The sequence below is a fragment of the Bos indicus genome, chromosome 2, assembly GCF_029378745.1.
Source record: "Bos indicus isolate NIAB-ARS_2022 breed Sahiwal x Tharparkar chromosome 2, NIAB-ARS_B.indTharparkar_mat_pri_1.0, whole genome shotgun sequence".
NCBI classification, from domain to species: Eukaryota; Metazoa; Chordata; class Mammalia; order Artiodactyla; family Bovidae; genus Bos; species Bos indicus.
Window position 1 is genome coordinate 91,536,815 of NC_091761.1, and position 20,388 is coordinate 91,557,202.

General features: G+C 35.3%; 1 protein-coding gene across 20 annotated transcripts in view; it reads left to right on the top strand.

Annotated features, from left to right (window-relative positions):
* Nucleotides 1-20,388, top strand: part of ABI2 (abl interactor 2) — a 101,520-nt gene that overhangs the window by 37,861 nt on the left and 43,271 nt on the right. For 11 of the 20 annotated variants that reach the window (XM_019975486.2, XM_019975501.2, XM_019975461.2 and 8 more), the window contains exons 2-3: nucleotides 11,482-11,649; nucleotides 18,311-18,487. In XM_019975486.2, the coding sequence (XP_019831045.1) occupies nucleotides 11,482-11,649; nucleotides 18,311-18,487 (345 nt within the window). Of the gene's footprint in view, nucleotides 1-11,481; nucleotides 11,650-18,310; nucleotides 18,488-20,009; nucleotides 20,028-20,388 lie in introns of all 20 variants that reach the window. The other 9 variants (XM_070770361.1, XM_070770409.1, XM_070770349.1 and 6 more) reach the window with 1 other exon arrangement.

Genomic DNA, 20,388 nt, shown 5'->3' on the forward strand with positions numbered 1-20,388 from the left:
TTAGAGAGTTCTCATATTTCCCTAAACTCCTCCCCCACTTGCCCCTTTTATTAACATCTTGGATTAGTGTGGTACGTTATTACAGTTGAACCAGTATTGTAATTGCTAAATAAAGTCTGTCGTTTATATTAGGGCTTACTTTTGGTGTTGTGCATTTTGTGAGTTTTGATAAATGTAAAGTGACACATACCCACCATTACAGTCCTATACAGAAGAGTTTCACTACCCTAAGAGTCTCCAGAGTTACACCTGTTTATCCCTTCTTCCCTTTCCACAAACTCCTGGCAACCACTGATCTTTTTAACTGTCTCTTTTTAACCGTCTTTTCTAGAATGCCATACAGTTAGACTCATGCAGTATGTAGCATTTTTAGATTGGTTTCTCTCATTGAGCAATATGCATTTATGATTCCTCTGTCTTTTCATGGCTTGATACCTCATTTGCATTTTAGTGCTAGATAGTGTTCAGTTATTTGTATCAGTTTATTTGTCCATTCATCTTGGTTGCTTCTAAGCATTGGCAATGAATAAAGCTACTATAAGCATCTGTGTATAGATTTTGAGTGGCCATATTTTCCAACTTGTTTGGGAAAATACCAAATGCTGAATCCTATGGTAAGAGGATCTTCCCCACTCAGGGATCAAACCTGGGTCTCCTACATTGCAGACAGATTCTTTACTGTCTGAGCTACCAGGGAAGCCTCCATCCTTGTATAAAATTTATACAAAATTTTCAGCTCGTGTGAGTAAATACTAATGAGCCTGGTTACTGCATCGTATGGTAAGAGTATATTTAATTTTGCAAGAAACTTCCAAACTGTCTTCCAAAGTGGATGTTCTGCATTCCCACTAGCGATGAGTGAGAGTTTTTGTCCCACTGCAAGAGATGCAGGTTTGATCCTTGGATTGGGAAGGTCCCCTGCAGAAAGAAATGGCAACCCATTCCAGTATTCTTGCCTGGAAAATTCCATACACTAAAGACCCTGATGGGCTATAGTCCACGGGGTCCCGTAGAGTCGGACACGACTGAGCGACTGAACACAGCAGGTGTGTAGTGATGTCTTGTTTTTAATTTGCAATTCGTTCATGACATACAATGTTAAACTTTTCATATGGTTGTTTACATACTATCTTCTTTGGTGAGGTATCTCTTCAGTTCTTTTGCCCATTACAAAACTTTGCTTATAGTTGAGTTTTAAGAGTTCCTTGTGTATTTTGGTTACCAGTTCTGTATCAAATACGTTTTGTAAATATTTTGACTTACTTTGTGGCTTGTCTTTTCAGTATAACTATCATTTACAGAATTGGTTTTAAATTTTCTGTCTTAAATTTATGTTTTTAAATTTACATGTTTTTTACCTTGTTGGGTGCTGGGTTTTTATTTGCTTGTTTATATTTTGAAGCTTTATGATATTATTTTTAAAATTTTATGGTATTGCAGTTTGAAAGATCATAGTTGTCCTTTCTGACCATGGCTGTATATGTAAAATGTTTCCTCCATCTAGAGATCAGATAAGATAAAAGGGCCATCATTTATTGAGCTCTTCTGTTATGCCAAGTTCTGTGCTAAAGTCTTGGCATATAGGATCTCAATTAATCCTCCGTGTTTTTCACTTTCTGAGATAACTATGTCACATCTTCTTCTGTCTCTTTGTCCTCTTCAGTTTTATATATTGCCATGCCTCATACTTCAGACATTAAAACTAGGCTAAATCTTCATCTTTCCACCTTAAAATTTATGAACCTTTTCGCAGCTGCAGCAACTTTCTCCTTTTCCTTTTTTCCAAAAAGGACAGTTTCCAAAAGAACTGATCTCCTCTAGTCACTCCAGTTGAGCTCTCCCCTTCTGAAATATTTTGTTTTTTTTTTCTTGAACACTTTTTGCCTCTTCCACCTTTCCTTTCTCATTAGATAATTTATCTCTGTATGTAAACTGGGTATCTCCCAGCTAAAACCTTTCTTTACCACTGTATTCTCTTCAAGCTCTGGTTCCATTTCTTTAATTTGTTATATGGCCAACATACAAAGAGTTATCTATATATGCTTTCTTCAATTCTTAAAATTAATTCTGATCTGATTTCTATGCTACTACTCAGCTAAAAATGCTTTTTAAAAATTCATCAAGCAATTCCATATTGCCACAGCTATTTATTGGATGCTTTTCTGACCTCGTCTTTCCTGTCTTCTCAGTAGTGTGGCTATGTCTTCCTCTTGAAATAGTCCCTTCTCTTGATTTCTTCAGTCTCCTGGCAAGTGCGATATTTTTTTCTTTTCCTTTTGTAAGAGTATTTGGCATTCTTGGCACGTGCTTTTCTTTCTTCATCACCAAAGCAGAATAACCACAAAGCAAATTTAAGGCAATGCAGATATGTTCTTAAGTCCTTGGTAAAAATGGTGCTTTATTGTGTCATTTTTTTCCCCTATCACTTGTGTGGCTGAATGTTTTTCCATGTTTGTGTTCGTCTTGTGTTCTTTCCTTGGTGAATTGTGCATGTTTATCTAATTATGCTTTGCTGTTTTTCACTGTGACTTGTATAACTCATTCTAATTTGAATGCCATGCTTTTTTATAGACTGCATTCTCTTAAGAGTCTGGAAGCAAATGCAGAGATAAATGATCTAATGAGAAAGGAAAGGTGGAAGAGGCAAAATGCGTTTAAGGAAAATGCCCATTCTTCCTTAGGTATCATAGAAATTAATATTTGAACAATTCTTAAGACGTAAGAGTACATTTGTAGTATTCTGTGTGGGTTTTGGCAAACATTTTCCACTTATATGTAATGATCGGCCTATATTTTAGAAGCTGCCTCTTTAGTTTCAGTTAGATTGAGTAGTGGAGCATTTCTTTCCAATTTGGTTTAGTTACATGATTTCTTGGAGTGCAGAACTGAAAGCTCAGTTAATAGGTAATCTAAGAGTATTCCCCTCTCCTCAGACCATTATTGAGTCAGGTGCTGTGACTCTGCCATAACTTTACTGGGGGTTAATTATATGTGTGATATTGTAATTTCTTAGTAATTTTGTGAGAGATAAAAGTTCATTACTGTACTAACCTTAAATTTCAGCACATGTCTCAGTCTTAAAGTAGGGACAGTAGTGAACTAATCATATGTTAATAACACCAAACTTATATGTGTTCTGGATTCAAGAATCTTTTTCATGCCTCTGTGCCTTTATTTAGGCTGTTTGCTCTACCTGGAATAATTTCTCTCACTCCTGCTTGGCAGAATTGACTCTGTTCTTTGAGACTCTACTTGGATGGTCATCTAAGTGTTCCTACTTGTATACCACGGATATTCCTGACCATTCTGCATTAACATTTTCTGTTTATATGCCTTTCTTTGTATTGGACTGAAACTTTCTGGAGTGCAGAAAATAAGTCTCATTTTCATATTCTAGTATATAGTATGATGTCTGTCCTGTAACATTCAGTCTACAAGAATTTATTGAAATTAACTGATGAATTAATCATGGCAGATCTAGAAGAAATTGTTTAATACTTTAGGTAAGATAACCAATTAAATGAGAACTAAGTACCTGTACTTAACCTAATGTAATAATTTATACCCAGAACCAAAATAATTACATATTTTTCAGGCAGCATAGTAGACTGGACTAGAGTGAGTGAGAGGTTTCCTGCTGGAGAAGAGAAGGAAAGACAGTGGATCTGTAGAGGAGAATCCTTGCCTGCATGTCCATACTCATTTACCTTAAGTATTACCATTCTTTTCCTGCCCATTATCTATATGTTTAAATATACCAAATATGTTGTCCTTTTTGTGGAAGTGAAGAAGAAAAATAAATAATAGTAGTAATCTAGTATAATAATAACACAGTCTTGAGCTGTTCTAGAGGGTGTAAGGTTCTTAGTCTTCATATTTCTCAGTGCCCATCCCAGAACATCAAATTGAAAAACAAGTTTGAATTTACTAGTAAGTCATGAGTACCATGGATGGTGCCAGGGCTTCTGGAGATCAAAGAAATCACTTGGGTGATAAAAGTAACTTTGATTCTTTGGAACATTTTGGTGGATACACTTCAACAGATAATATGTAACTCCTGTGTGTAATATGATGTGAAGATGTATAAGGCATAATACTACCTTCAAGGTCTTCCCACATGGGGGAGTGTGGGAGTTTGGGTCAATGAAACACACACATAGTATAAAGTATGTGCTGTAAATCTGATAATTCCCACATTTGTTATCAGTGAGAAACGATGAGTATCACAGTCTGGGAAGATAAGGTAGGGAGTGAGTTGTTGGTGAAGTTGATGGGTTACAGGTGAAGAGAATAGGCAGAGGCACAAAGGTCAGAAACCAAAGTCTGTTTTGAGAACCGTAAGTCTTATTAAACTGTAATTTAAGGTTCTAGTAGGGTTGAATGGAAGATAAATTCTAGGCCATAATGAGGAAGACTGTAAATGAAAAGTAAAGGAGCTTTTATTTAAGTAGTTAAGATGAAGCTCTGGGGGCTTCAGAACTGATTTAGAAAGATGAATCTGCAGGACCATGTTTAAGATACCTGGAAACAGGTATAGCAGTCTTGGCAAGAGATAATGAAGGTTTAAAGTAGAGTGTAGGCAGGAACAATTGAAAGAAAGGAAAGAAAGTAGGGCACAGATAGAAAATAAGTATCATGACAACTGTTAAGGTGTAGGATACAGAGACGTGGAAAATAGCTGAGGTGATGGAGTAACGATGTTGTTAAGGGAAGTAGGAAGTAGTAGTTTGGGGGAAGGTGATGAGTTATAGATATACTATTATGGTGCATTATATGAGGTGAGGTGCCATGTAAATAGAAATACAAGTTTGGGAGAGACGGAAGGTAAGATGTAAATAATTAAAAAATTCTGTGCTTGGAAGTAATAGCTAAGGAAGGAATGAAACTTCTTTCTAAGGGTTGCAGGTATAGCAAGAAGAGCAGCCTGAAGACAGTCTTTGGAAATAAAGACTTTCTTATCTCTGTAACAGTTCAGTTCCGTCGCTCAGTCTTGTCCGACTCTTTGCGACCCCATGAATCGCAGCACGCCAGGCCTCCCTGTCCATCACCAACTCCTGGAGATCACTCAGACTCACATCCATCGAGTCAGTGATGCCATCCAGCCATCTCATCCTCTGTCGTCCCCTTCTCCTCCTGCCCCCAATCCCTCCCAGCATCAGAGTCTTTTCCAATTAGTCAACTCTTCGCATGAGGTGGCCAAAGTACTGGAGTTTCAGCTTTAGCATCATTCCTTCCAAAGAAATCCCAGGACTGATCTCCTTCAGAATGGACTGGTTGGATCTCCTTGCAGTCCAAGGGACTCTCAAGAGTCTTCGCCAACACCACAGTTCAAAACCATCAATTCTTGGGCGCTCAGCCTTCTTCACAGTCCAACACTCACATCCATACGTGACCACAGGAAAAACCATAGCCTTGACTAGACAAACCTTTGTTGGCAAAGTAACGTCTCTGCTTTTGAATATGCTATCTAGGTTGGTCATAACTTTTCTTCCAAGGAGTAAGCGTCTTTTAATTTTATGGCTGCAGTCACCATCTGCAGTGATTTTGGAGCCCCCAAAAATAAAGTCTGACACTGTTTCCACTGTTTCCCCATCTATTTCCCATGAAGTGATGGGACCAGATGCCATGATCTTCGTTTTCTGAATGTTGAGTTTTAAGCCAACTTTTTCACTCTCCACTTTCACTTTCATCAAGAAGCTTTTGAGTTCTCTTCACTTTCTGCCATAAGGGTGGTGTCATCTGCATATCTGAGGATATTGATATTTCTCCCAGCAATCTTGATTCCAGCTTGTGTTTTTTCCAGTCCAGCTTTTCTCATGATGTACTCTGCATATAAGTTAAATAAGCATAGTGACAATATACAGCCTTGACGTACTCCTTTTCCTATTTGGAACCAGTCTGTTGTTCCATGTCCAGTTCTAACTGTGGTTTCCTGACCTGCATACAGATTTCTCAAGAGGCAGGTCAGGTGGTCTGGTATTCCCATCTCTTTCAGAATTTTCCACAGTTTATTGTGATCCACATAGTCAAAAGCTTTGGCATAGTCAATAAAGCAGAAATAGATGTTTTTCTGGAACTCTCTTGCTTTTTCCAGAGATAAGAAATCAGCATCATGAGGCAAAGAGAAAAAATAACCCAGTAGGAAGGATTAAGCATTGCCTAGATTGGATCTTGGCAATAGGTCACTTTATTCTATGTAAGAATCTTTTCTCATAGCACTATTTATACTAAACATAGCATACATTATAATATTCCTCTATAAACCTATGGTTTTTTTTCCTTTATCTAAATTTCTTCTTTTTTTCGGGAACTAAATCCCATCTAAGTAGGAATATCAGATAAATGGGTTGAGGTGCTACATAGTGCCTTTAATGCACAAACTATAACTCTGAAAATTAAATTTGCTTGTAGCAAAAGATAAGAATACTGTCCCAGATGTTTACTTTTGAGAAATTGTTTTTTTAATAATTACAAAATAACCTCGGTTATAATGCTTTTATGTAAAATAAGATGTCATTTATAGGGCTTCTAGGTTAAAGTAGCAACTTTTATATCACTTTTATTGAAATAGATGTATTTGAATTTATTCCAGTTTTTACTGAACACTTTATAGGAAAAAAATCTCAATATATGTGCTGCTGAAGCAAGCACAAAATTCTTAAACTTAGAATATCACCTCTTATAAAATTTGTTGTTGTTTACTTCCTAGGTCATGTCCAACTCTTTGCGACCCCTCCCCCTCCATAGACTGTATGTAGCCTGCCAGGCTCCTCTTCTATGGAATTTCCCAGGCAAGAATACTGGAGCGGGTTACCATATCCTTCTCCAGGGGATCTTCTTTACCGAGGGATTGAACCCGCGTCTCCTGGATTGCAGGAAAATTCTTTACCACTGAGATACTGGGGAAGTGGGAAAAATACATTAGAAGGAATCAGTAGCAGAATAACTGAGGCAGAATAATTGAATAAGTGAGCTGGAAGACAAAAGTGATGGAAATCACTGCCACAGAACAGAATAAAGAAAAAGGAATTAAATGAGGACAATCTCAGAGACCTTTGGGATTTATATATGTTATAATGCAACAACATCTGCATTATAGGGGTTCCAGAAGGAGAAGAAAAAGATTCTGAGAAAATATTTGAAGATATTATAGCTGAAAACTTCCCTAACATGAGAAAGAAAGCACTCAAGTCCAGGAAGCCCAGAGAATCCCAAATAGGATAAACTCAAGGAGGAACGTGCTGAGACACACATTAATCAACGTGACAAAAATTAAAGATGAAGAAAAAAATATTAAAAGCAACAAGGAGTCTTCCATGGAAAAGAAATCTTCCATAGAAAAGTAGACATACGTGAAACCCATCTAATATGGAAAGGCCTCTCATATCTTTGATTCAACAGTTAGCCACAAATTTTTTTGCATACATACTAGGAATAAAGGCATAGCATGAAGTGATTTGAGGGTTGAATTACGTTAATACTATTTGCTTTCAAAAGAATCTCAAAGCTATCTATATAAAAATGGTTGCCTGGAAAGTATCTGTCCAAATATCCATCCCTCCCCTCGATTATTTGAAGTCTCAGATCAGATCAGATCAGTTGCTCAGTCATGTCCGACTCTTAGCGACCCCATGAATCGCAGCACACCAGGCCTCCCTGTCCGTCACCAACTCCCGGAGTTCACTCAAACTCATGTCCATCGAGTCAGTGATGCCATGCAGCCATCTCATCCTCTCTCGTCCCCTTCTTCTCTTGCCCCCAGTCCTTCACCAGCATCAGAGTCTTTTCCAATGAGTCAGCTCTTCGCATGAGGTGGCCAAAGTACTGGAGTTTCAGCTTTAGCATCATTCCTTCCAAAGAAATCCCAGGGCTGATCTCCTTCAGAATAGACTGGTTGGATCTCCTTGCAGTCCAAGGGACTCGCAAGAGTCTTCTCCAACACCACAGTTCAAAACCATCAATTCTTCGGTGCTCAGCCTTCTTCACAGTCCAACACTCACATCCATACATGACCACAGGAAAAACCATAGCCTTGACTAGACGGACCTTTGTTGGCAAAGTAATGTCTCTGTTTTTGAATATGCTATCTGGGTTGGTCATAACTTTCCTTCCAAGGAGTAAGCGTCTTTTAATTTCATGGCTGCACAGTCACCATCTGCAGTGATTTTGGAGCCCAGAAAAATAAAGTCTGACACTGTTTCCACTGTTTCCCCATCTATTTCCCATGAAGTGATGGGACCAGATGCCACGATCTTTGTTTTCTGAATGTTGAGCTTTAAGCCAACTTTTTCACTCTCCACTTTCACCTTCATCAAGAGGCTTTTTAGTTCCTCTTCACTTTCTGCCATAAGGGTGGTGTCATCTGCATATCTGAGGTTATTGATATTTCTCCCGGCAGTCTTGATTCCAGCTTGTGTTTCTTCCAGTCCAGCGTTTCTCATGATGTACTCTGCATATAAGTTAAATAAGCAGGGTGACAATATACAGCCTTGATGTACTCCTTTTCCTATTTGGAACCAGTCTGTTGTTCCATGTCGAGTTCTAACTGTTGCTTCCTAACCTGCATACAAATTTCTCAAGAGGCAGATCAGGTGGTCTGGTATTCCCATCTCTTTCAGAATTTTCCACAGACTTAAATTGAAGAAAGTAGGGAAAACCACTAGACCATTCAGGTATGACCTAAATCAAATCCCTTATGATTATACAGTGAAAGTGAGAAATAGATTTTTGGGACTAGATCTGATAGAGTGCCTGATGAGCTATGGAATGAGGTTCGTGACATTGTACGGGAGACAGGGATCAAGACCATCCCCATGGAAAAGAAATGCAAAAAAGCAAAATGGCTGTCTGGGGAGGCCTTACAAATAGCTGTGAAAAGAAGAGAAGCGAAAAGCAATGGAGAAAAGGAAAGATATAAACATCTGAATGCAGAGTTCCAAAGAATAGCAAGAAGAGATAAGAAAGCCTTCTTCAGCGATCAATGCAAAGAAATAGAGGAAAACAACAGAATGGGAAGGACTAGAGATCTCTTCAAGAAAATCAGAGATACCAAAGGAACATTTCATGCAAAGATGGGCTCGATAAAGGATAGAAATGGTATGGACCTAACAGAAGCAGAAGATATTAAGAAGAGATGGCAAGAATACACAGAAGAACTGTACAAAAAAGAAAAAGACCCAGATAATCACGATGGTGTGATCACTGACCTAGAGCCAGACATCCTGGAATGTGAAGTCAGGTGGGCCTTAGAAAGCATCACTACAAACAAAGCTAGTGGAGGTGATAGAATTCCAGTTGAGCTATTCCAAATACTGAAAGATGATGCTGTCCAAATGCTGCACTCAATATGCCAGCAAATCTGGAAAACTCAGCAGTGGCCACAGGACTGGAAAAGGTCAGTTTTCATTCCAATCCCAAAGAAAGGCAATGCCAAAGAATGCTCAAACTACCACCCAGTTCCACTCATATCACACGTTAGTTAAGTAATGTTCAAAATTCTCCAAGCCAGGCTCCAGCAATATGCAGACCATGAACTTCCTGATGTTCAAGCTGGTTTTAGAAAAGGCAGAGGAACCAGAGATCAAATTGCCAACATCCGCTGGATCATGGAAAAAGCAAGAGAATTCCAGAAAAACATCTATTTCTGCTTTATTGACTATGCCAAAGCCTTTGACTGTGTGGATCACAATAAACTGTGGAAAATTTGAGTCTACTAACAAATAAATTTTAAAAAATTCAAAATTTCTGGTTATTCTCTGTAATACATACTCTAATTTAGAGTAATATTTGAAAAGTTACTGGCTTAGCTATTTTCTACTTTGAAGTCAAAGGTTGTTGATTTTTAATTCTGTTCAGATTTTTACTTGTTAGGATGGACCAGTGACTTACAAACTCCTTATATACGCAACCATAATCTAGACATTTTTTGATGCTTTTGAGTTGTGGTGCTGGAGAAGACTTTTGAGAGTTCCTCGGACTACAAGGAGATCAAACCCATCAATCCTAAAGGAAATCAACCCTGAATATTCATTGGAAGGACTAGTGCTAAAGTTCCAATACTTTGGCCACCTGATGTGAAGAGCTGACTCATTGGAAAAGACCCTGGGAAAGATTGAAGGCAAAAGAAGGGGACAACAGAGGATGCGATATTTAGGATAGCATCACTGACTCAATGGACAAGAATTTGAGCAAACTACAGAAGATAGTGAAAGGGAGGGAAGGCTGGCAGGCTGCAGTCCCTGAGATCACCAAGAGTCAGACACAACTTAGTGACTGAACATCAACAACAATCTGGAAATCTATATGATGTTTTTAAACAAGTATTTATCTTTAACCAGATTTGGTTTCAACTCTCGTTAATTTAAGTGTTAATAAAACAGAGATTACTAAAGATTAGGAAAAAAATCAATACAGTGATTCTTAACTCCTTTCAAGTTAAAGCATTATTTTTTGATTTATTTTAACTACTGCTTCTTCAGAAGAATTTTGCTCCCTCTGGGAGAAATTGTGTCTGGTTTACTGATTCTGAGTCCTGTACTGTGGCAGAAGGCAGAGTGGAATGTAGTGGATTTTGAACAGTTGATGACTACTCAAAGATGGAATGACAGTTGTTAGATAAAGTGATGTAGAGTTTTGGAAAGTGGTTTTATAGTCATTATCTTAATTGATATTCACAACTACTTAGAATATGACATACTATAGTATTAGAACTGAAATGAAGGTAAAGGATTTTGATTCAGAGGCTATGTCCTTTCTACTGAACCATAGAGTCTTTGTGTAGAATTAGGGCAGGAAAATGCTATTTGGCAGTTGCAGCATAGAATATGTAACCTTACTGTTGCTTTGCTTTGTGTTCTTGGAAATAATCGGTTCACCACTTTTTTACTGTGTAGTTTCTGTTTATCAAGTAAGATTTATAAGTCGCTATTTGTCTTCCATAGGGTTATAACACTTAAGATGCTTGGGAAGAAAGGATCCTATTACTATTTCTATTTTATCATGATCACAATTATTACTATTTTATATACTTTATCATTATCATTCTTATTTTTTTGTTATTATTACTTTAATCAGACCATTGCTTTATAGTCACATTGTATATGTTAGAGTGAAAGGAAAGGAAGAACTCAGGAGCGTAGAAAAATGTGCACCGGAATTTACGCATTCAAATCGGTGCAGCCTTTCCAAGCAGCAACCATGAGGCTGTGTGCTTGCTGCCATTTTTCAAAATATCCATCAGACCTCATTTTGTAAACAATGGCTTCAGGATTTTATTTACATCTATTCAACATGAAAACATGAGTGAACTCAAGTCAATTATTTAGTTGTTGGGTTTACATGAATACTGATAATTGGTTTTCAAAGCATTTTAAATTAGTGCATGTAGATTCAGCCACATAATGGTTTGGGTGAGTATTTTTGAAGATTGGATTGATAGAATGGGTTATCTTTGAAGTAATGATTGTTTGTTTGTTTTTCTAGTCAGCGGATAAGCAGCGAGCCCTAGAAGAAACCAAAGCCTACACCACCCAGTCCTTAGCAAGTGTTGCCTATCTGATCAATACCTTGGCCAACAATGTCCTGCAGATGCTGGATATCCAGGCATCCCAACTACGAAGGATGGAGTCTTCAATCAATCACATTTCACAAGTGAGACCACACTGTTTTCCTATTTTGTCCTGAGGAATACATGGTACACACATGCAGTCTGTAGTGCTGGCAGCCTTTATTGTGTGAGTTTACTCACATGTATGATTTGCAAGATACAAACTCAGTATTAGGTTGTTTTGTTTCCATCTTTTTTGTCTCATGATTATCTTCTCTGTGATTTTGATAGAGAAGAAAACCTTAATGGTTTCATTAAAACTCAGTTGTCAAGTTAAAATAATCAAATCAGACTTGAGTGTGAAATTTTGCCCGGTTTCTTCCAGTTTTTACTGAATTTTACACTTTAAATGTGGTAGCTTGATGAGTTCTTTAAATGCTTTTTCTATTACCTCAGTAATGTAAAGATTAATATAAGTGACCTTATAAAATTATCTTCATATGGAACTTAGAAAAAATAAATATAATACTTTTTCCATTATAAATGTCATGAATATATAGAAAAGAAAAAGTAGAAAAACAAACCCTTTCCCCACTACTCAAACTCTTCCTGTTAATATTTTGGTATATTTTGTCCAATTTTTTTTCTTCTAAATAATTTTTATTTAACATTTAACTGGAATTATCATATGTATGGAATTTTGAACTCTGCTGTTTTAGCTTACCATTACAACAAACATCTTTCCTTGGTGTTATAAGCTCTTCATAAACATTTTCAATGGCTCGATAATGTTTTATATCTATATCATAGTTTTCATACCCATTCCTGTATTTAGGGGCCATTTAAAATATTACTGGTGAAAAACAATTTATAATTTCAAAATACGTTTTTCAAAATACTAACAAAAGATTTTGGTCTTCTTTTTGAGATCTTTGTAGCATTTCTATTTTAGCACTTTGTCATTTGCATAACTTAGTGGTATTCAATACTCTTTAGAACTAAATGATTAGAACTCTTCCGGAATAGAAAGAGTTTTAAAATGTGCATATTATCTTTTTTTATATAAAGAATTCAGAACTCTTCTGAAATTGACCAGTCCATCAGTTTTTCAAAGTCTGATGTTTAATTTATGTAATTAAATTGAATGTATTCCACCTAATCAAATCACTTACGTAAAGTCTACCTTATTTTTCTGTTAAATTCATCAGACCATTCGGAGGGTTTTCTTGTTATTTAATAGTATGTAACCTTAAATCTGAATTTGCCATTCTAAGGGTTTTTTCACATTCCATAAAACTTCAGTTCAGTTCAGTCGCTCAGTCGTGTCTGACTCTTTGCAACCCCATGAATCGCAGCATGCCAGGCCTCCCTGTCCATCACCAACTACTGGAGTTTACTCAGACTCACATCCATCGAGTCAGTGATGCCATGCAGCCATCTCATCCTCTGCCGTCCCCTTCTCCTCCTGCCCCCAATCCCTCCTAGCATCAGAGTCTTTTCCAGTGAGTCAACTCTGCATGAGGTTGCCAAAGTACTGGAGTTTCAGCTTTAGTGTCATTCCTTCCAAAGAACACCCAGGGCTGACCTCTTTCAGAATTGACTGGTTGGATCTCCTTGCAGTCCAAGGGACTCTCAAGAGTCTTCGCCAACACCACAGTTCAAAAGCATTAATTCTTTGGTGCTCAGCTTTCTTCACAGTCCAACTCTCACATCCATACATGATCACTGGAAAAACCATAGCCTTGACTAGACGGACCTTTGTTGGCAAAGTAATGTCTCTGCTTTTGAATATGCTATCTGGGTTGGTCATAACTTTCCTTCCAAGGAGTAAGCGTCTTTTAATTTCATGGCTGCAGTCACCATCTGCAGTGATTTTGGAGCCCAGAAAAATAAAGTCTGACACTGTTTCCACTGTTTCCCCATCTATTTCCCATGAAGTGATGGGACCGAATGCCATGATCTTCGTTTTCTGAATGTTGAGCTTTAAGCCAACTTTTTCACTCTCCACTTTCACTTTCATCAAGAGGCTTTTTAGTTCCTCTTCACTTTCTGCCATAAGGGTGGTGTCATCTGCATATCTGAGGTTATTGATATTTCTCCTGGCAATCTTGATTCCAGCTTGTGCTTCTTTCAGCCCAGCGTTTCTCATGATGTACTCTGCATATAAGTTAAATAAGCAGGGTGACAATATACAGCCTTGATGTACTCCTTTTCCTGTTAGGAACCAGTCTGTTGTTCATGTCCAGTTCTAACTGTTGCGTCCTGACCTGCATATAGGTTTCTCAAGAGGCAGGTCAGGTGGTCTGGTATTCCCATCTCTTTCAGAATTTTCCACAGTTTATTGTGATCCACACAGTCAAGTAGACAACATATAATTCATTGCTTGTTGTATTGCTGTGTGACTTAGACTTAAAAAAAAAAAAACATGGGTTAGTTTTAGTGAGTGAGAGGTAAATTTTTATTCTGAAAGGACCTCTTGGAGGAAATGGTCAGTGGCATTTTAAATGATGAAATATATGAACTTGGTTTCCTGTAGAAGGGATGTTGACAAATTGCTAATCTAATACAGAATTTTGGGATTTATACTTCAGATTCTTAACATTTCTGCATATTTGAAATTTGGGCATAGAACCCAGAAAAGAAATTAAGAAGAAAAGTGCAAATGCCAAAGAGAAATGAATATATTAGAGTTCCTAAAAAGGAGGGACAACTTTTTATTAGTTTGCAAGAGAAAATAGGCGAGATTGTGTGGATAAATGATGATAAGAAAATGACAACAAAAGTAATTATCTATGTTCTGATTGGAATTCTGTAATTCTTTGGTAGAAAAGTGTGGCAACCTTAAGGAGGAAAGTGATTGTTATTAATAAACTATAAGAATATGTATTTAGCTTATAAGAACTTTTTCATTTTGAGTATCACATAAATCTATATGATTTAATTAATGGGTCTAATTAATAATATCTTTTAAAGCTAGTCTAATGGAGTAAATAAAAAATGGGAGAGATGAATGGACGGAGACTGGTAGACTAGAAATAACGGGCTTGAGTCACAGCTCTCGAGAATAAGTTGTGCCACTTTCATTTGGAGTCTAGTATCTATAGAGGGCAATGCTTGGAAAAGCAAAGCATCTGCAACTCTGCGATGGCTGTTAAGTTTATACAGAATATATTCAAGTAGTTGGATGAGGAGTTGAGTAGGAGAAATGGGCTGATGGAAGCTATAGCAAATAAATGAGTAAATTTTTAAAATTTACATAGATTTTAAAAGCATTTGCCTTAAGGATTAAAATTTTTTTCGGTTACATTTAATGTACGGGTAGAGTCGTTTGTTTTAAAAGTCAACTGAATGTCAAAGCTATTTGATGCTCATTAGATTGGAATATTATTCCATTTTTCTATTATTCCATAGTATAAGAGGAAATATTTTCTAAAACAAATATTCAATAAATGGTGTAAACAAGGATTGGCAAACTTTTTTGTAAAGAGCTAGATAGTCAATATTTTTGACTTTGTGGGCCATAGAGGGTTTCAGACTCATATTATTTTTTGTGTTGTATTTTTTAAGCAACTGTTTAAAAATGTAAAAATCATCCTTAGCTTGTGCACCATGTAGAAGCAGGCAGTGGGCCAGTCTTGTGATGTAGGATTTAGTTTATAAGTTCTTGCTGTACAAAATAATGTTTTTCAAATGTGTGGTTTTAAATTTTATATCATCATACTTTATTAAAACATTATTTTGTTTATGGAGGAAGTCAAAGGTATTAAGATATTTTGAGGTCACATTTTTTTTCACATTTGAGTCAAAAATACTATGTTGGGGGAATTTAGAGAAAAGAAGGAATTGAAGAAGCAAAGAAATGGAAGTTTAGTCAGGTCAGAGATGAGATGACATGTATATAGGAATGGTTGTTAAGGGTTGTCTGGTAGAATGGTTAAGGACCAATAGATATTAGATATCTGAGGTATTTTCTAAACCCTGCTCTGGTTTCCTAAGATGTAGGCAGTCTTTTAGAATAGACAACTAGGAATGTATAACCAAACTGTTTTGGCTTTCTAAATATAGAAATATACTATTAAGAATTATGTTTTAAAATATCCCTTCAAGTTTAATGAGAATATAAGAAACAACAAAGAACATTTTTCTCACATTTCCTTCAACTAGTTCCTTTAAGCGTTTAGTGCTGGGCAAATGGTCACTTTCCTAATGAAGGGGTATGTATTTCCTTGTAACTCATTTCTATTTTGCCTTCTCTAGGAATCTAAACTAAGAATCTAAACTCTTAGTTTAGATATAGCTGCTATAATTTTATGCCCCTTATTTAGGATTATTTATGAAAGTTCTTTGATCATTTCTTTTGCCATATTGGTTTTCCTTTTATGCTTCCTGTAATGGTTTATACAGGTTTGGGCTATGTATTTATGTGTACATAAAGAGAATAGATAAGTAATATGTAAGTGCCTACAGTCCCTAGGTATAATCTCTTTGTTTTCATTCTTTTTAGAGTCTCAGTTTTTTCAAAGAATTTAAAATATGTGTTTGTTATAAAATATAACTATATATTAGTGCAAATACTAAGTGAAATGTTACCCCCTCTTCATTCTCCAGAGACATATTGATATTTCTAGCAGGAGAATTTGAAATTGAAGTTCCAGTTTGCCTCAAACTTAGAATTCTGTTATCGTTGGTTAGGTTTACATTCTTATATTTTCATTTCTGGATGAGATAATTATATTTTTAAAAACTAAGCAGAATGAAAACAATGTTGAAAGGATTATATTCTCTAATAAATTTTCTTTATTGATATGACAGAGACCAGTTATATATAAAAAATAAGGGTTATATTTTGTGTTTTTAGTTTAATTTAAAGTATACTTGACAAATATAAAATTTTCCTAGCTTATATTTTTAATAATTTCAGAATGACTCTTTAGAAATTATTCAAAGTAAATGTGGTTAATTTATATTTTTTCTGAATTTAAAAATAAATAAATCCCAATATGGTCACTAATACACAAACTTCTTTCTTCTATTTTAGCTCCCCCAACCAATGTAAAAGGAAAGCAGGTTTTGTAACTTATCTAATGTGCACAGAAAAAGTTCAAAGCCTATTTTGGTCTTAAAATGAAATACTTAATAATGCTAAGGTCTCTCCTACTTTCGCCAATATTTGATCTGATGCTTCACTTAGGTATTTATTAGTTATGCCCTTGAAGAGTCTGTTGCCTTTAAAATCTCTTGGTTGAAATAAGAGGCTTCAAGTCTGTTTCGGGTTTCCTTCAGATTTTATGTAGTTTAGAAGGATAAGTAATCAGTGTTCAGATTTCCTAAAGTTGTATTTAATATTGTCATAATGTCATAATATGACATAATAATGTCATAATATTGTCTTTCATTTTCATTTCTGTGTTACTACCTGGCTGTTCTTTAAGAAAGGGTAAATTGAAGTAGGTTTGGGGAAGAATCGGCAATAATTCCTGCTTAAGCCATGAATGGTGGCAAGAGATGTGAACAATTTAGTGAAGTATGTTTGAAACTTTTAAAACTGAAACCCACAGTTAACAATATATCTTATATTCCATCTGAACACTCTTGAATGTATGCACTTATGTACATAACAAATATTCTAAGAGGAAAGTACCTTACAGCGTGTGTGTCGTTTGACAGTTCTGTCCTTTTTCATTTAAAATAATTGCTGCTCATTATCTCACTAAATTGCAACTTGCAATTTGAAAAATGCTGTTTTAGTGTATTAATTACCTGTGCTTATGGAGAAATTCACCCTCTATTAGCAAATGGAAAATTGAGTAAAAACACATTGTTGTTACGTACTAAATTATATCCTGTTTTGAGCATTTAATAAAATAATGAAAATATTTTACTAGCATTTTATCATGATAAAACATAAGCATTTTTCTGTATAAAAGATGACTTATTTTTAACATTGTGTTTATATTTTAGGCCTTTTTAAATAAAAAGCTATTTAAACACTAAAAGAAATTACACTAATAGATTATCTTTAAATGTTACCAGATTAATTGCTGGTACTTTCTTAATTAGGCTAAATCTTAATAGAGAAGGAAAAAATTAGCATGCTTTAACCCAGAGGTTGGTAAGCTTTTCCTGTAAAGGGTCAGCTAATGAATATTTTATGCTTTGCAGGTCATAAGGTCTCTGTTGCAGCTGTTCACCTCTGCCATTGTATTGTGAAAATATTTAAGCAGGTAGAATGACTGGTGTTGCAGTAAAATTGTTTATGGAAACTGATATTTGAATTCCATATAATTACATGTCAAGATCTAATTTTTCTTTCGACTTCTTTTAACCGTTAAAAAATGTAAACACCACTCTTGGTTTTTCAGCTATAAAAAGATGGGTGATGGGCCAGATCGGTTTTTCCAGCCAGGATTTCTCAACCCTTCTTTTAGCCTGAAAATGGAGAAAGTCAGTTTGCCAGTCCAGGTTCAATGCACTATGCTGGATGCTTGGGGCTGGTGCACTGGGAAGACCCAGAGGGATGGTATGGGGAGGGAGGAGGGAGGAGGGTTCAGGATGGGGAACACATGTATACCTGTGGTGTAAAAAATTATTAAAAGAAAAGAAAAAAAAAAAGAAGAAAAAAAAAAAGAAAGTCAGTTTTGGTACCAAAAGGAGAAATTTGCAATTGCAGTTAAGAATATGAATAATGATGTTAAATCTCTAAGTATTTATGTTTTTATTTTTCTGCCTATTAGGGGTATACATTTTTGTGTTTATGTTTTGTAGACCGTTGATATTCATAAAGAGAAAGTTGCAAGAAGAGAAATTGGTATTTTGACTACCAATAAAAACACTTCAAGGACACATAAGATTATTGCTCCAGCCAACCTTGAACGACCAGTTCGATATATTAGAAAACCTATTGACTATACAATTCTAGATGATATTGGACATGGAGTAAAGGTAAGCATAAGTTTTGTCAAACTTTAAAAAAAAATAGCCCATGATGGAACTAACTCTTTAGAAAATTAAATGCTTATCTTTTCTTTCCAGAGGATCATTCTTGGCCTAGTTATAGTTCTGAAGATTTCTTACCACTAATAACTGTGTTATCTTTCTTTTTAGTGCTGGGTTCTCAAGTTTTAAACAGTCATCTCTGAGTGAATTGCATTTGCTTAATCAGTTATGAAAATACCTCATGTACATCTGGAAATAAACGTAGTATTATATTTTAAATCCTTTAATGATTTAATATGACTAATTAAATATTATTCAGTATGTTATTAAAGTATTTGCTTTATCTCAAAAATATCAGCAAATTTCTGGCATTAGTTTTCAGAAAGAATATATATAAACACGGACTTCGAATTTTTCTAGAACAAATTTATTTCAACATTTTGGGTGAGGATAATGTAGATAAAAGTAGTAAGTTAATTTAGTATTTCCACTGCTTTTCATTATATAGCCATTATATATTTTGGCTTTTAAAATGTATTTAAGTGCCTGCTATATACATAAGGTACAGTAATCACAACTGATGAACTTACAACTTTCACTTAAATTGATACTTGTACTTAAGAAACTGTTCAGAGCTTCAGCTAAGTATTCGTTTATTTAAAGTTTGCGTCTCCTCAGTGATTTGAAAGACAATAACTTTTCAAATGTGATGCTGAGCAACTGTGTATATGCCTGTAAGTGAAACCATATAGTTCATGCAGTTGATTTATATATGCAAATTTAGAAAATATATCCCACACAAGGATGGCTAGAAATCATTTAAATCTAAATTGAATGTAGATCTAGGTAAGAGAATATGTACAATGTAAATGTAAAACAAAAATATTTTTCTCAAAGTTTTAAATCAAGCACTATCATCTGAAATTTAATATTTAATTTTATAATGAACACCTAATACATTTAGATTGCAGTACAAATTAGAGCATTTTAAAATAGGATGTATAATTGGATGGATAACTGAAATTTATTCTAACTTGGGAAAATTTTTTGAGATTTATTTGAGGCTAACAACTGCTAATAGAAAATTTTAGGATCCTTTCAGAATCTAATGGCAAAAAGACACTTAAAATATAAAACATCGTATTTGTACTTGCCCACTTATGTAATAATAAAAAGGTTATCCCCCTAACTCTTACTTAATTCTCCAATAATTGTTCTTTAGGAACTCTGTAATCACTTTGATTTTTCTGGACTTTTAATGTTTAGGGGTCACTAATTTGAAGAAATCAGGAATAAAGTTGTTTTTAAATAAAGGTGTCGTATATAATTTCATCCAAAAACTCCCGTTCATGACACATTCTGCTTTAACCACTCTTTCTATGATCTACTGAAACATTATTTTTTAATGCTGAATGCTTAACTTGTTTTTTCTTTGTTTTTTCCTTTCTCTTCACATCCTGAAGTTCCAACTAACCTTTCAATGCTTTTTTCCCCTTACCTCTTTTATTTGCTCCATTTATGCATTAAGTGGTTGCTTAGATTTAAGGTAAGAGATTCCAGGGCTGGATTTCCATTCTTTGTTCTTATATAGACTATTACATATGGGGAGTGAAGAGATACTTGGCACTTGGCCTTTTAAAACCAAGAAATAATTCCTTTTTCTTATTTTATTTTTGTCATGCAACTTTGTGTGTCTTTATGTTCCATGAGGGCAAATATTTTTGACTGTTTTGTTCATTGCCCGATCCCATGTGCCTAGGATAGTGCCTGACACACATTAGACACTTAGTAAATATTTGTTGAATAAGTGATTATTTTGCAATGTTAATATATTTTATGAAATGGAAATGTAAGTTACCCTATCATAAAATGTCATTATGAAATAAAATTAGCTGGATTTTTGTAAA